Raw genomic sequence first — 13,462 nt, 5'->3', positions numbered from 1 at the left:
ACTGTAGACAATAAAGAGGGCATGAAAGAGAGCCTGCATAGATATTGATTGATATGTTGAGGGTGTATTTCAGATATTTATCCTCTGCTTTCCCTCTCCAAGGAGAGCCTTCCTTGGGCAATTCTTGCCATTGATTTTGAGTCTGCCTGCTCAGAAGCTGGAAATGTTGTTGCTGGTGGTGAAAGCACAAGAACAGCAATTGATTGCAAATACATTTTATGATACTCTGCTCCCATATTTCAAAGGAGAAAATTTATTAATGGCGGCAGGTCTTGGAGTCTCCCTTTTGAACATATCAAGCAAACCCATATTTTTTCAAGCTCCTGGACATTTTTATTTTCTCGGAAAGTGACCCTTTTTTGTTTCCTTTCTCGCCCAGACAGTGAAATCATCCCTCCCGACTGCCTGCGGCCCCGCTCCTTCACGGCCATCCGCCGGCCCTCGCTGCGGCGGGACACGGAGGACACGCGCCTCTCGGTCAGCCTGTGCGACCTCAACCTGCAGGAGGACGCCTTCCACGTGACGGCCACCACCTGCCCCATCCCGCAGAACTCCCTCAACTCCCAGCACTCCCACCTGCTCCCGTCCCAGCTGGAGAGCGACCTCCGCTTCCACCTCCTCCGGGGACCCCATGTCAAAATCCTGGATGACCAGACCGTGGCCCGCCTGGAGCACGCCCGCGAAGAGAGGACTTTGGTGTTCACCAGCAGACCCCTTCGGATCAACGAAACCATTTTCGTCAAAATCAACAAGTCCAACGCCGTGCGCACAGGGACGCTCTCCTACGGGGTGACGTCCTGCGACCCCGGCACCCTGCGCCCCAGCGACCTCCCCTACAACCCCGAATCCCTGGTCGACCGAAAGGAGTTCTGGGCCATCTGCCGAGTGCTGGTGCCCCTCCAGAGCGGAGACATCCTGGGATTTATGGTGAATTCCGATGGTGAGCTGCACTTGAGCCACAACGGGGCCGGCATTGGCATGCAGGTGTGCGCGGACTGCTCCCAGCCGCTCTGGATGTTCTTCGTTTTACACGGCGCCATCATGCAAATTCGATTGCTGGGTAGGTTGGGCCCCCTTTTTCCAAACCTTATGCACAAGAAAGCAAGGAGGGAGGTACATCATGGGAGAGGGAGTGAATGGCTCCCTCCCTGCTCTAGGATGAGGTACAAATTTTGGTTTGTATTTCAAAGAAGGTCTTTCATAAAAAGAAAAAGAGATGCAAAGGCACAAACATAGCATATGGGTGTGAGTTACAAGACTTAATCTCCTTGCACTTCTGTAACACCCTTCACATGATGGTCTCAAAGATCTTTTCAGATAATGAATTAAGCCTCAGGGATCTCCATTAAAGTACAGATGAGTCATCACTGACCTAAGAGAAGCAAGAAGGGCAGAGGAGAGGTGCTTTGGGCCGAGCTAATGTAAGGCGTGGCCAGCAGGAGAAAGGAGATCTGATGCCCCTCTCTGTGTGTTAGATATCTGGGATGACGGACTCCCAAAAGAGGGGTGCCATTGCTTTCCCAGGCTTGTATGTGAGAGGCAGGCCAGCAAGCAGAGAGGAAACCCTGTGCTTCACTGAGCATGGCACTGACCATCTCAACTGGAGAAAGGTTTCCTTGTCCTCCAGCCCTTTTTAAGGCAGTGTCGCTCACACAGGTTGAGAGATCTCTGAAGAGCTGGCCTCTTGGTATTTTTCCTGTTTTTTCAGCTCTTTTAGCTGACATACTTCATTGAAATGCTTCAAGTCACAGTTGGAAGGCGTGGAGGGGGAAGCTTTGAAATAACATTTCTCAGGATCAAATTTACTTTCTCATGTGTGTATTTTAGACCAAGTATAGGATGTGTTCAATCATTAATTGGTACCATATCATGGTTCTGCTCTATCAGTGTCAGACAGTAAAAGATGGATTCTGAGAACATGATGTAATCCCCAGTACCCCTATAAATGAAGATTAGAAAATGCTCCTTTCTGTTTATACTGTTGTATAACTTTAAGTATACTTATATTCCATTTTGCTTTAAATCCTCCTCATACCTAACAGCAAAAAAAACCTCCAACAACCTGCCTCTCCATCAAACTCAAGAGCCAACAAACACCTCCTTTTTTAAGGATTTATAGACAGTATTTGAAGATAAATTGTGAACACACACACATCTGTCTGCAGGGTCCAGTTCACCTTAATCACAGTATGAAATGCCTCATGTAATTTGTTTGAAGTTGACCACAGGCCTCTGCTGTGAGTGTTTTGTGGCTGTTAAAGGCTCACAGAAGACAAATGTAATACTGCAATTTATTTCCAGGAGCCCGAGACTCAATCCCTGCTAATTCAGCCTGATTACATTTGATGTGGGTACTGTACATAATCCATGGTTTGCTCTGCTCTCCACCAGCATGTCATTGTGATAATGGTAGGTGAAGTCAAACAGAGCCCAGTAAAGCAGGAGATTAAATGCTCCTGTGTATGTTAGAAGGAAAACATACTTAGGTTATTGAGCTGCTGGTGAAACTAAATCATCAACCAGTGCTTCCTTTCATATGAGATCACTGATTCTGGCAGTTTGGCACAGAGCAAGGAGCCTGTTTGCAATGAGCTCTGAAACAGGCCAGCAAGGATGTGTCTCCCCAGAGGGACAGAATGACATCCTTATACTGAGTATAATAACATAGCATGACATAGCACAGACATCCGGTGTAAACCTAGGCATGCCCTGCAAAATGTAACTCCTCAAATTATCACAAGTTCAGCCCAAACTAGTACATCCCCAGTGCGTGTTTTAGATAAATCTACACTTGTATGCATGAAATGAAATGTGCAGAGTTGGAAAACCCTTCACTTCTTGGGTTTATGACCACGACAGGCTTTTCTAGTCTTGGTCACTGGAAAAGAACCTGAAAATGGGCTATTGTTCCTTAGTGAGATGTAAGTGAAAAGATCTGGACTTGCTGACCTTGCCTCTCTCAAGGAAAGGGTAGGAGCCTGCTGAGTGTACAACTTCATCCATATCAGCTTGGGCAGCAAGCTGTTATCTCCAAGTTAAATGCTCTGGAATTGGAGCTTGCCTGTAATTTTTAACAGGTATTAAAACACAAATAGAGCTTTTCATAGCTTTATTTCCAGTATAACAATGCTGGGAGCAGGGAGCAGTGCAGTCCCAGTATCAGTACAACATGAATGTAGTACAACTGCCCAGAGAAAAGCACTGATGCTGTCCCAACAGCATCTCTGCAACTGCAGTAATTACATGGATCAGCAATATCCTGACAGAAGGCAAAGAAAATAATGAACTCCCAACTCTAACTATTGCAGTTTTATTAGGGAGGTGATGTGCACTGTTTGCACTGCAGTGGAACAGATTATGGTGCTTGCCATAATATGTGTCATTATAATATTAGAAAATGTTAGAAGAATGTAAAGTGTTCATCTTTCTAATGACATGCTCCATCTTCAGAATGCAAACAAGAGTAATTTTGTGAGATCTGTCTTTTGTAATTCGGGCTTTATATCACAGCAGAAGACATTTATAGTCATCTTTTTCTAGTTTAAATAGAAAAAATGAAGTTACATATCCTTGAAAGAAATGAGACACAAATATTGCAAAAGGCATAATTGTACCAAACCTATCCTAAATAGCAGATGTCATTCTGTTTCTGAGGCACACCATTATGAGATGAACCAAAGTGACATTATATAGTGTTAAAGGAACATCAGCACTACAGCTGACTATAAAATTAAATTAAAGTTGCTGGGTTTGCTTCTTCTCCAGCTTTTCAGTTTTGTTTGGAGAATGGACAGCCACTCTTACACCTAGAGAAGGTTTGTTTTTGACTTGGAGAACAAGATGACTCCAGGTATTGGTCACTGGATACTGTATTTCATGACTGGACATTATTTAGTAGGTCCTGATGCAGAGCAGGAGCAAGCTCAGGTCTCTGCTGGCCTGTGACTTGCCATAGAAGCTGACATTTGCTGACTGCAGCTATTCCACAGTGCTGGAGATACAGCATTTATTTCCTAATATCAGGGGAGACCATCTCTACCCAGGCTGGTGATCTCACAGGACTCTGTAGAAGAGGAGGGCAGTGTGGGGTTAGCTGGATAGTAAAGAATTCTGACTTCTGTTTTCCTCTTATCAATCTGGCATCGTATACTGGCAATATATTTGCTGTAAGAGAAATAAAACAGCTGAAAATAAAGATGAGGTTGGAAACACTATTATTCTTCATGCCATCCCAGTAAAAGTAAAATAAATTAAACTCAAGTCCCACTATAATGCAGTGAGAGGCCACAGTCATCTGTAGGGGAGGCAGAAGAAAGTCAGTTTGTTTCAAAGAAAAGTTTAAAAGACAACCTGACCACATAGAGCAAAGATAAATGAAAGAGAAGGGCACTTTAATGTGGCAGATAATAGCATAAAAAATATCAAGCTGCTGGGGAATGGACACAAATTTAAATTAAACATAAATGAGGCTAATTAACTATGAGAACCAGCTATTGAGGGAGGCAATAGATCTTTTTTGTCAGGGAAGCCCTTCTAAATATTTTATATGTTAAGTGCTGGTCTTAATTTAGTAGTTCTGGGGATTATGCACATAAAAACAACCAAACAGAAACCCAGATCATTAGGCATGTAGAAATGAAACAGTCTTTCTGTATCCTTTAGGAATTTCATTAGTTGAGGCTTGGGTTGGTTTTTTCAGATATCATTCCTATATAGTCAACAAAACCAGCCTATTAAATTTGATTTACTGCTCTCAGCTTTTGCTGGTAAGCATTTCAGCTCTCAAACAGTTTTATTGACAGCTCTGAAAGTTTGAAATGAGCCAGTCTGGATACAATGGTCTGGTTTTGGTCAGGTTTTGGTGGTGTAATTCATTTATGAAGTTAAATTGATTGACCCCATAAGGTTTCAAAATGTATGACTCATGTCTGGAGAAGCTATCACAGCAATAAGTTTATATATTTAATGTTTGAGGATCCAAATGGTTGGGGATATTCTTTTATTTTCTTTTGTCTCAGAGTTGAATTGCTAGCAAGTAAAACAACTTCCTTAATATATATTTTTTTTTTTTTTTGTGGTTTTGGTTTCCCTTGCGAATTTCATCCTTTCCAATAATATTGAAGCTTTCTTTTGAGCAATGAAATAACATGTTCCATCAACAGTCACACTAATGAAGCCAGGTTGCCAACTTATCTGTCCTTTCTTTCCATGCACTTCAATAACTCCAGCCCCACCAGAACAGCTGCACAATATAGCAGCTTTCTGGATGTCTCCTAATGCTGGCCAAGAGCCAGTCCTAGGCATGAAAAAAACAGCCCAAGAGGCAGCATTTGTTGTGGGCAAGTCTGAACTCACATCCATGCTGGATAAATGCAGTACCTGGGACACTTTCCCACCTCCTTTACCACGGACATGAGCTGGGGCTCCTGCTTAGCTGCCCATTGGAAAATATTTACATATCAGTTGTTGCTGAGGCTTGCATCCTTCTTTAAGACTTTATTGAAATTGGACAATGTGCTCAAAACTGAGGAGATGAGGAAGAAAGATCTGACATGGGACTTGCAGAAAAACCAGCTCTGTGTCCTCGGTTCCTTGGGATTTCTGACAACACCAGTGGGCAACAAACCAAATTGGAAATTAGCTTAGCTGAGTACTGTGGGACACAATTTGCTGGCAAAGGGCTCTTTAAATCAACAGTGAAATTTGATCTGGAGTGGCCTTGGTGCCAGTCTGAAGGACTGCCAGCTGCAGCCAGTCCCAGTCACAGGCAGGCTTACTGGGAGCCGTGCCCATTATGACTCTTACTGGTGGTCAAACTTAGCAGTCCTGGTAGTGCTGCCCTTGTGAAAACAGACTTTTTTCTGGAGCTGACTGAAAAGACCTGAAACTTCATGGATGAACAGAGTAGTGTCTTGCTTAGGTGTCAGAGAGCAATGGTTTACCAGAGAGAATTACTTTGCTTCTGTGATGTTCATCACACTGCCCTGTTTGGTTTTCCTTGACTTTTGCTCTATCCCAGGTGAGTGACCAGCTCACCACAGACCACTTATGATTCACAGGCCATTGGAGACTGCCCTCTCCCTTCTAAACAGAATTTTTTCTCCATGTCCCAGAATCCTTTACTCAATCTTGGTGATACTGTTCCTGCAACTACGGTCTGCAGTGTGTCCCCATGGGAGACTTTCTCTTCTCTCTTGTCTCTGCTGTGGCACTTGTCTGGCCTGATCCTCCTGAAAATCGGTAGAACTTCTTGGGAGATGATCCCATCTTACTTCATCTTTCCAAGCCTTTGTTCTCAGTAAATGAGATTTTTATCCTGTGGTTGATCCTTGACTGTCACAGGACTCCGACATCCAATGGCAGAGATTCCATCCCTTCCAAAAAGCTTCTCCTCTCTGGTTGCACTTAGATACTTACTTGGCATGTACAATTACTGCAGTGAGCACACAAAGTATTTAAATGCTATTTGGTATGTGCAGTTGTTACACACAGTGCCCACAGCACGGACTGTAGGTGAGTTTGTAGAAAAGTATCTCACACAGATGAGAAGCATCCAGGATCTTGGTCCTCCAGCTCTGAGTTTAGAAGCCTCTCCGGCTTGAGGGAAGATAGTTCTTGGCAGTAGCAAATCACACCCCCTCCTCTCTGATCTCTGAGGGGGTCAGTACATTATCCATTTGGAATTTTGATCCTTCTCCTCCTTGGTTCATTGCAGTGACATAGAAATTGTTGAGTTAAACGCAGCATAAGAGAAGCCTGATAACTGCCTCGACATTGTTGCGCAGAAATGCACATAGTGAATCTCTTCCTTTAACAGACTTTCAATTAGATATGCCCCAGAGTTCCATCTTCCATGTTTTGATTTTTATGGGAAATTGCCTCATTTAAGCTGATTGGGATCTAACGGGCCCACATGTGTGTCATTTAACAGCCTGGAATTCCTGTGCACTGCAGGGTACAGGGTAGTTTATGGTGTTAGAGACTGGGGGAAGGAGGAGAGTTAATGTTCTGTGCCTCCTGGAAGGCAATCCACTTGTATTAATTGATGCCTCATCATAAATACGCCTATCATGTATGGTTTGCTTTCCCTCTGAGTGAAGTACACATTACTGATGGTAAGTTGAAACAGCTGCAAAGAGAATACAGCATCTTTAACTGCTGGGATTGGTTCTAGCACTGCACAGAGCTCTCCATTCACCTCTTGTTTTATATTCATTGTTTCAAGGGAGAGTTAGCACAAAGAGAAGCTGCTGTGTGAGAGAGAACAAGTTATAACTTGGGCCTTGGAAAACTGGAGAGGTGGATGCAGTCAAATGCTTGACTTCCCTGTGGTCAGTGCCAGCAATGTCAGTGTTAATACCTGCTCATGGCACCTTTGTACCACACACTGCAGATCCCATCACACATAACACATAATTAACCTGCACTTGGACAGGTGGTCAGTGACATCAGCCTGTGCTCTGAGGTGTGAGCTGGTATCCAGCTAAAGGCTGGGGAAAGCAAACACACCTCCTCCAGCAGCAGCCACAGGGCTCCCAAATGTCTTGTCCTCTGCATATCGTCCTTGACAAAAGCAGGAACTATCATCATCATTAATATAAGAAACAATTACTGGCTGCAGTGAGATTTTCATAGTAAGTGAGGTGTAGATTTCCCTTATCTCATAATACCTTTGCCTTCCTACAGTAAATATACAGGATATGGGATTCCATACCAGCCTCTTTGCCTTGCAACTTGTCTGTGAGGACAGATAAAATCTGCCTATTCTTTGATCTAACTTGGTGTGAGTTAGTTATTCTGGCTACTGTGAGAATCACATAGCAGATTAAACTTTTTCTTTGCTTCTTTGTCAGATCCCTTTGCATCCAGCAGTGCCCATGGAAATCCAGAGAGTGCTGGCCAAGAAAAGTTATTTGTTTCCTGTATGGATCAACCACCCTATTTATACCTGTCCCTCCTGGAAAAGCACAGAGCTGGGAGGTGCTGGGTTAGGCAGCAATTTTCCTTTTGCTCACAGAACTATCTTTGCTGTCGTCTCCCAAATACCCTTGATTTGTTTTTCTTAAACAAGATGAAAGCACCAACTCTCATTTTTTGTGGTTTCAGCTACTTAATCCAGGCTTCTTTTTTCACCTCTTCTTAATGTAAGCATGTGCCTGGGTGCTTTGTTGCTGTAGAATTTCTCAGGTTGAGAGGTGGAGCTCCAAGTCTCTGACTCTTTCACTTCAGTTCAGGCATTCATTGCATGGTTTCTATGCCCTCAGGATTTTGAGGATGTAAGTGCTGATTGACCACTGAACTTCACCTGTCAGGTTGAGACAGATCCCCTGTAAGTTTGCTGTGTGCTCTTTGCTTCCAGGGAGCACACTGGGTTTGGGCTGTGAGAGCTGCTGAATCAAAAACCTCTGTGTCATTTGGAGCTTTCCTGTTTCCCCTGCTCAGCTGGAGTGTGCCTGTGACTGCAGGAGGGTAATGGATGTGCTGGTGCCCCGCTGCCCTTCTGGACACAGCAGACAGCAAGGCTCCAGTAAAGCCATAAAGTACACTCCTTTTCTTTTCCTCATGAAAGTCTGAACTGTTGTTCTCCATGTGGTTTGGATCTAACTTTTACTTCCTTAAACAGTGGTTGTCTGACGCCCATCTGCAAACACAGACCTTATGGTTTTGCATGCAAAATCTGCCAGGCTGCTTTTTGACCTATTTCCGGACATTTCTTTAGCATAATGCAAAATCCTTTATGTTTTCATGGGCCTGTGAAGGACAAAATGTGTTATTGTTCTATTCAGAACAGTTTTTAAGTCCTTCAGGAAATGCTTAATGCAGAACGGCCCATGGATCAGCAGCTGACGTGGGTCACCTGGTACTGATGTACCTGAGAGGCAGAGATGAGCTGCAGCTCAGAGGCTGGGCTCTGAGAGCCCATGGTTGACCAAAAACCATTGAGCCCAAGGAGAAGGAAGCTCTGGTTTCTGGCCAGGGCAGTATTGTTCCCATCACCATGGGAACACAACCAATGGATGTGTAAATACATGTATTTTACAGCATTCAGAAATGATGGATATGCTCACATCCTTCCCCAACATTATCGTTTATCTTTAACTACCACGTAACCAGGCAGCAACAGGTGCTTTGTTCTGTTGTTTTAGCACAATGGATTCAGAGGGCCCTGTTGGGCAAGACCTGATGGGGCTGGGGGACAGAATAGCTCTCCTGCAGCATGGCTGGAAGCCAGAAAATCTGAAGAGGACCTGGATGCTCTGGTGTCCAATATCCAGTGCCAGGAACGTCACAGCCCCCCCTCACTCTGGAGCAGCTCATGTATTACAGGGCAGACCTACTAAGAGACATGTTTACATGAGCTCAGAACACACATTTGTGCCAGATTTTTGAAAGAACCTGGATCCTGTTTAGATAACAAAATAAATGGCCCTGATACACTGAGAGTGTTAAATATGAGAAAGGGTGTTGAACGGTTTTTGACACAGGGTAAGAATTTTAGCTGATATGCTTAAAAAATCTGTCTCCTAACAAAAGGAAATCATGGTGAGGGTTTTAAAAGGCATCTAAGTGATGCCACCATACAATATACTATGACTGCCAGGTACCCAGTAATCACTAGGCTGAAATGTATGAGAAGTGCAGAGCTGGCTTGAACTCCCTTAAACATGCTGCAGCCAGACCTGAAGAGTTGTACTAACCTTTTCCACTGTGTGCTGGAAGCTCTGGGGCCTGTGGATGGATGGAACAACATTGAAAATCTGTGATTGCTATTGATAATTACCTTATCTTTATTATCTGTCCTATTCATGCAGCAAATGTGTTATAAAAGAGAAGGGGCTGTCAATTTGCTCAACATGAAACTCAGCATATGGGCAAGTTCCTATGTTGCATAAGACTTTATTCTTCCCTAGAAACTGTGGAAGGAGGGTCCGGCAATTTGTCTTTTAGGAACAATGTTTAGTTAAGCTTCTGGAATAGTTGTCAAGACGATTATGGGTAGAGAAAGCCCATAAAAATTTTGAGGATCATCAAACTATGTGAACTCTGACTTGTAGAGTAGTGGACATTCACTGACTGCATCCTGTAAGCCAGGAAAAGCAAAGTTGAAGTGGGGTGAGTTCAAAGGGGGGAAAAAAGGATGATTCTGGAGTGCAGACAACTAGTTCTGCATTATTGTTATAGAAATGTATGTAGAAATAATATTTTTATAAAATAACTGAGGGAGAGAGTTAATTGAAAATTGTATTTTTAGGGAGCATTAACTGTATCTGATCTTCTTACCATTATAAGTCCTCCAGCAGTACAGCTCTCCCCAGACAGCTGCCATGAGGAGAGATGCTTGGAAGTTGGGACAGCCTCAGGAAATACCCTGGAGAGTGGATTGCAGTGTTCTGGGAAATCATCCTGTTCACCACAATAGATACAGAGAATCAAGAGCATCTCTGACAGCCACAGCTGCTGTATTTTGGTCACAGGACATTTTATAAAAGGGTAATTATGGATTCAGATAGCTACTCTCATAAAAATTGTAAATGCTGTATGGGATCCCAAGAGACTACTTACTTCACCTTCCTGTCCTGAAAGAGCTCTAATGATGGAGATGCCATGGTCTCTCTGGGAAGACTGATTGCTTTACAGTGCTTCACTATGTCTAACCTTAGCACCTTAGGAGACTGAACCCATGATTTCTTGTCTTACCCAGAACATTCATGAAGAACAGATTGTTTCTTTACTTCATTCATCAGGCTGTGAAAAATTTTGCCATATAAAAATTTAAAAAATCATACAATATTTTAGGTCAGAAGGGACCCCATGGAATTGCCTAATCTAACTTCCTGCTCAAAGCATGGCTAACTTCCAAGGTAGCACAAGACTTTGTCCAGTTGATTTTTGAGTATTTCTAGGGACAAAGATACCGCAGTGTCTCCAGTCTCCTTAATCAGCCTCACATGACCCTGGATTGGCTCAACCTTTTTGTAACAGGATGGTATTCTTGGTTTATGATCATCTTGGTGACCTCCAGCAATTTCCAGGCCTTTTTTCTGTAGGATGTCTGTATTTCAGATAGAATGGACTAATTCCCTGTCCTGTGTTTAGGTAACTGATTATCTCTGCTTAAGTGCTGCATTTTGCATTTGATCACATTGAACACCATACCATTTATTTCTGATCCTATTTCCAGACTATTTTGAACGACAAACCTTTAGCATACTGGCAGCTTATCCAGGCATGATGTTGTCTGTACATTCCATGGTAAAGCTCTTCTGAAAATATAATACTCTTCTTTGGCGGTGGACAGAGAGGTCCATTTATTTGCACCTCTCCCACAGCAGTGACAGAAGTGTAGACAAAACATCAATCTGCATTGGTCTTTGACAATAATTGAACTTTGTAAAGATAAAACAGCAAATGGAATTTATTCAAAATCCATTTAAGAGTGATTCCAGTGTGTTTGAGATCAAGCATGAGACAAGTTAGCAGCAGAGACAATTGATCTGAGGGCTTTAGAGAGAGAAAGAATGTTTAAGTTGATTTACTTGAAATTATTTAGTTTTTTAAGTCATGGTTTGAAAGCTGGCTCTTGGTGGGAGCTCTGTGAACACAATGAGCATGTTTGGCCTTGAGCTCATGTATCTGGTTTTAGTTAAGCCAGGCTGGCCACACTCATTCCACTCTGCTCATGATCTCATTCCATGCTCCTTGTCATGATATCTGCACACCATCCAGCAATATATTAAAGCATGAGTAACATGTCTTATGTTGATTATTCTGTCACCAAGGGAGAAATGTGTCTTGTCTGGTAGGGAACTCAGATTGTTTTAAACAAAGCTCTATACTGATGCTGGAGAAAAGTCAAGAGCTGCGCCTTGTATTAGGAGGAAGAATTGGCAAGGTGTCTGCTGGCCCTTGGGTAAGGCCATTTTGGGACTCAGACCAGCTACAACCAGAGAAAACCATGGTTCCTGCACTGCTGAGCTCTCCCTGCACTGTGGAAAGGCCATTTGCCCTGCTGCCAGCATGCTTCATCAGCTCATACGCTGTGATACTTGGGGCACCTCCAAATTCTCCCATTAGTCCAGGAAGAGAAACACTCCTAACAGCCTTTATTTTGCCTTTAATGAAATGACCAGGTTGGTGTTAGAAATGCAATGTGCTTTGTGTCAGCTGAGTGGAAAAAATGCCTCCAGGCTGTAGGGAGGAGAGGGAAGGCTTGAAAAACTTGTTCAGATGCTCAGTGTTCATATTTGTGTGTGCAGTGAACGAGCTGAACCCTGTGCCTGCTGGGCCTGTGCTCAGTGTGTGTTACCACAGGGCAAGTTTTCTGCTTTGGTCATCTGTCAGACTGGAGGGGAAGGGCTCTTGCTAGTAGCTGTCATTAGAGGATGCATCATTCTCTTTGCTTATTTACTGAGCTGAACTCCAGCCTCAGCTCTCATCTGTGTTATGAAGGAGGTAGCCCTTTACAGTATCTCAAGTGTGAGAACTCCAGAGCCCTTTATAGAGTCTAAACTTCGGCTTGTGCCTGGAAGAAAAATGCTCCTTTTGTTTTGGAGAGGGGTGAAACTGAGGGACTGATGGCTTAGGCTAATTGCTTCTTCTCTCATACACAGTCCTCAAAACAGATTTCTACTCAAACATGACCCCTTCCCAGTTCCTGTGTTGCACTTTCACTGCTCAGTCTTGTTCTGCTAAAAAGAGCAGGAGAATCTGTATTTTTGCTGTTTTTCACAATCCACAGCTGGCACTTGCAGCCCCTGTCTCCCAGGTTTGATCAGTAGCCTCCCTGCAGAGAGGAACTGAAGGACCTTTCTGGCACATGGGGTTTTCCTGACCTCCCACTGCTGCTTTTTCTCTGGAGAATAGCCTCCAACTCATTGAGGACACTGTAGATCCAAACTCTCTGTGCCTCTGGCTCCTTATATGGTAACATGAAGAAGTCTGAGCATTTTAGTTCTGATTTCGAGTTACCCTGGTTGTCCCTCAGCTGGGGAAATAGAAACTTTAAAACCTTAGGCAAGCTGGTTCTTACCACCAGGAAACCATCCCCTTAGTTCAAGCACGTGTGTGCTGCTGTTTCACCACTGGCTTAGCAAAAACCAGGCTGCATTGGCAGCAATGAAAGTCCCCTACAAGACCTTTGCAGAAAGTAGAGTTTTAAGCACTCCAGTTTTTTTCCCTTCTGGAAGAGGCTTTAAGATATGTATTATTACAACAGCAGAAGAAAGAGACTGAGATGGAAGGAGGGTGCCAGACAGGCTGTGGGACAGAGGTGGCTTCTCTGGCAGAGAGCACATAAACACTGATGGTGGGCAGTGGGAGCAGGAAGTAATGGAGCTGGGGACATCTAGAAGAGACTTGAAGAAGCTTTGCACTCTTGAGCTATCACACCCAGACAAGCAAGTGAAGAAAACATTCCTGAATGATGGAGAGGTGTCCTTGTTCATCCTAGATCTAAATGCAT

General features: G+C 43.6%; 1 protein-coding gene across 3 annotated transcripts in view; it reads left to right on the top strand.

Annotated features, from left to right (window-relative positions):
* Nucleotides 1–13,462, top strand: part of NEURL1 (neuralized E3 ubiquitin protein ligase 1) — a 141,448-nt gene that overhangs the window by 123,454 nt on the left and 4,532 nt on the right. For all 3 annotated transcript variants that reach the window (XM_064716854.1, XM_064716856.1, XM_064716855.1), the window contains exon 4: nucleotides 380–1,060. In XM_064716854.1, the coding sequence (XP_064572924.1) occupies nucleotides 380–1,060 (681 nt within the window). The remainder of the gene's footprint in view (nucleotides 1–379; nucleotides 1,061–13,462) is intronic.

The sequence above is a fragment of the Zonotrichia leucophrys genome, chromosome 6 (genome assembly GCF_028769735.1).
Source record: "Zonotrichia leucophrys gambelii isolate GWCS_2022_RI chromosome 6, RI_Zleu_2.0, whole genome shotgun sequence".
In the NCBI taxonomy this organism is placed as follows: Eukaryota; Metazoa; Chordata; class Aves; order Passeriformes; family Passerellidae; genus Zonotrichia; species Zonotrichia leucophrys.
This window is presented reverse-complemented; position numbering and strand designations above follow the sequence as displayed.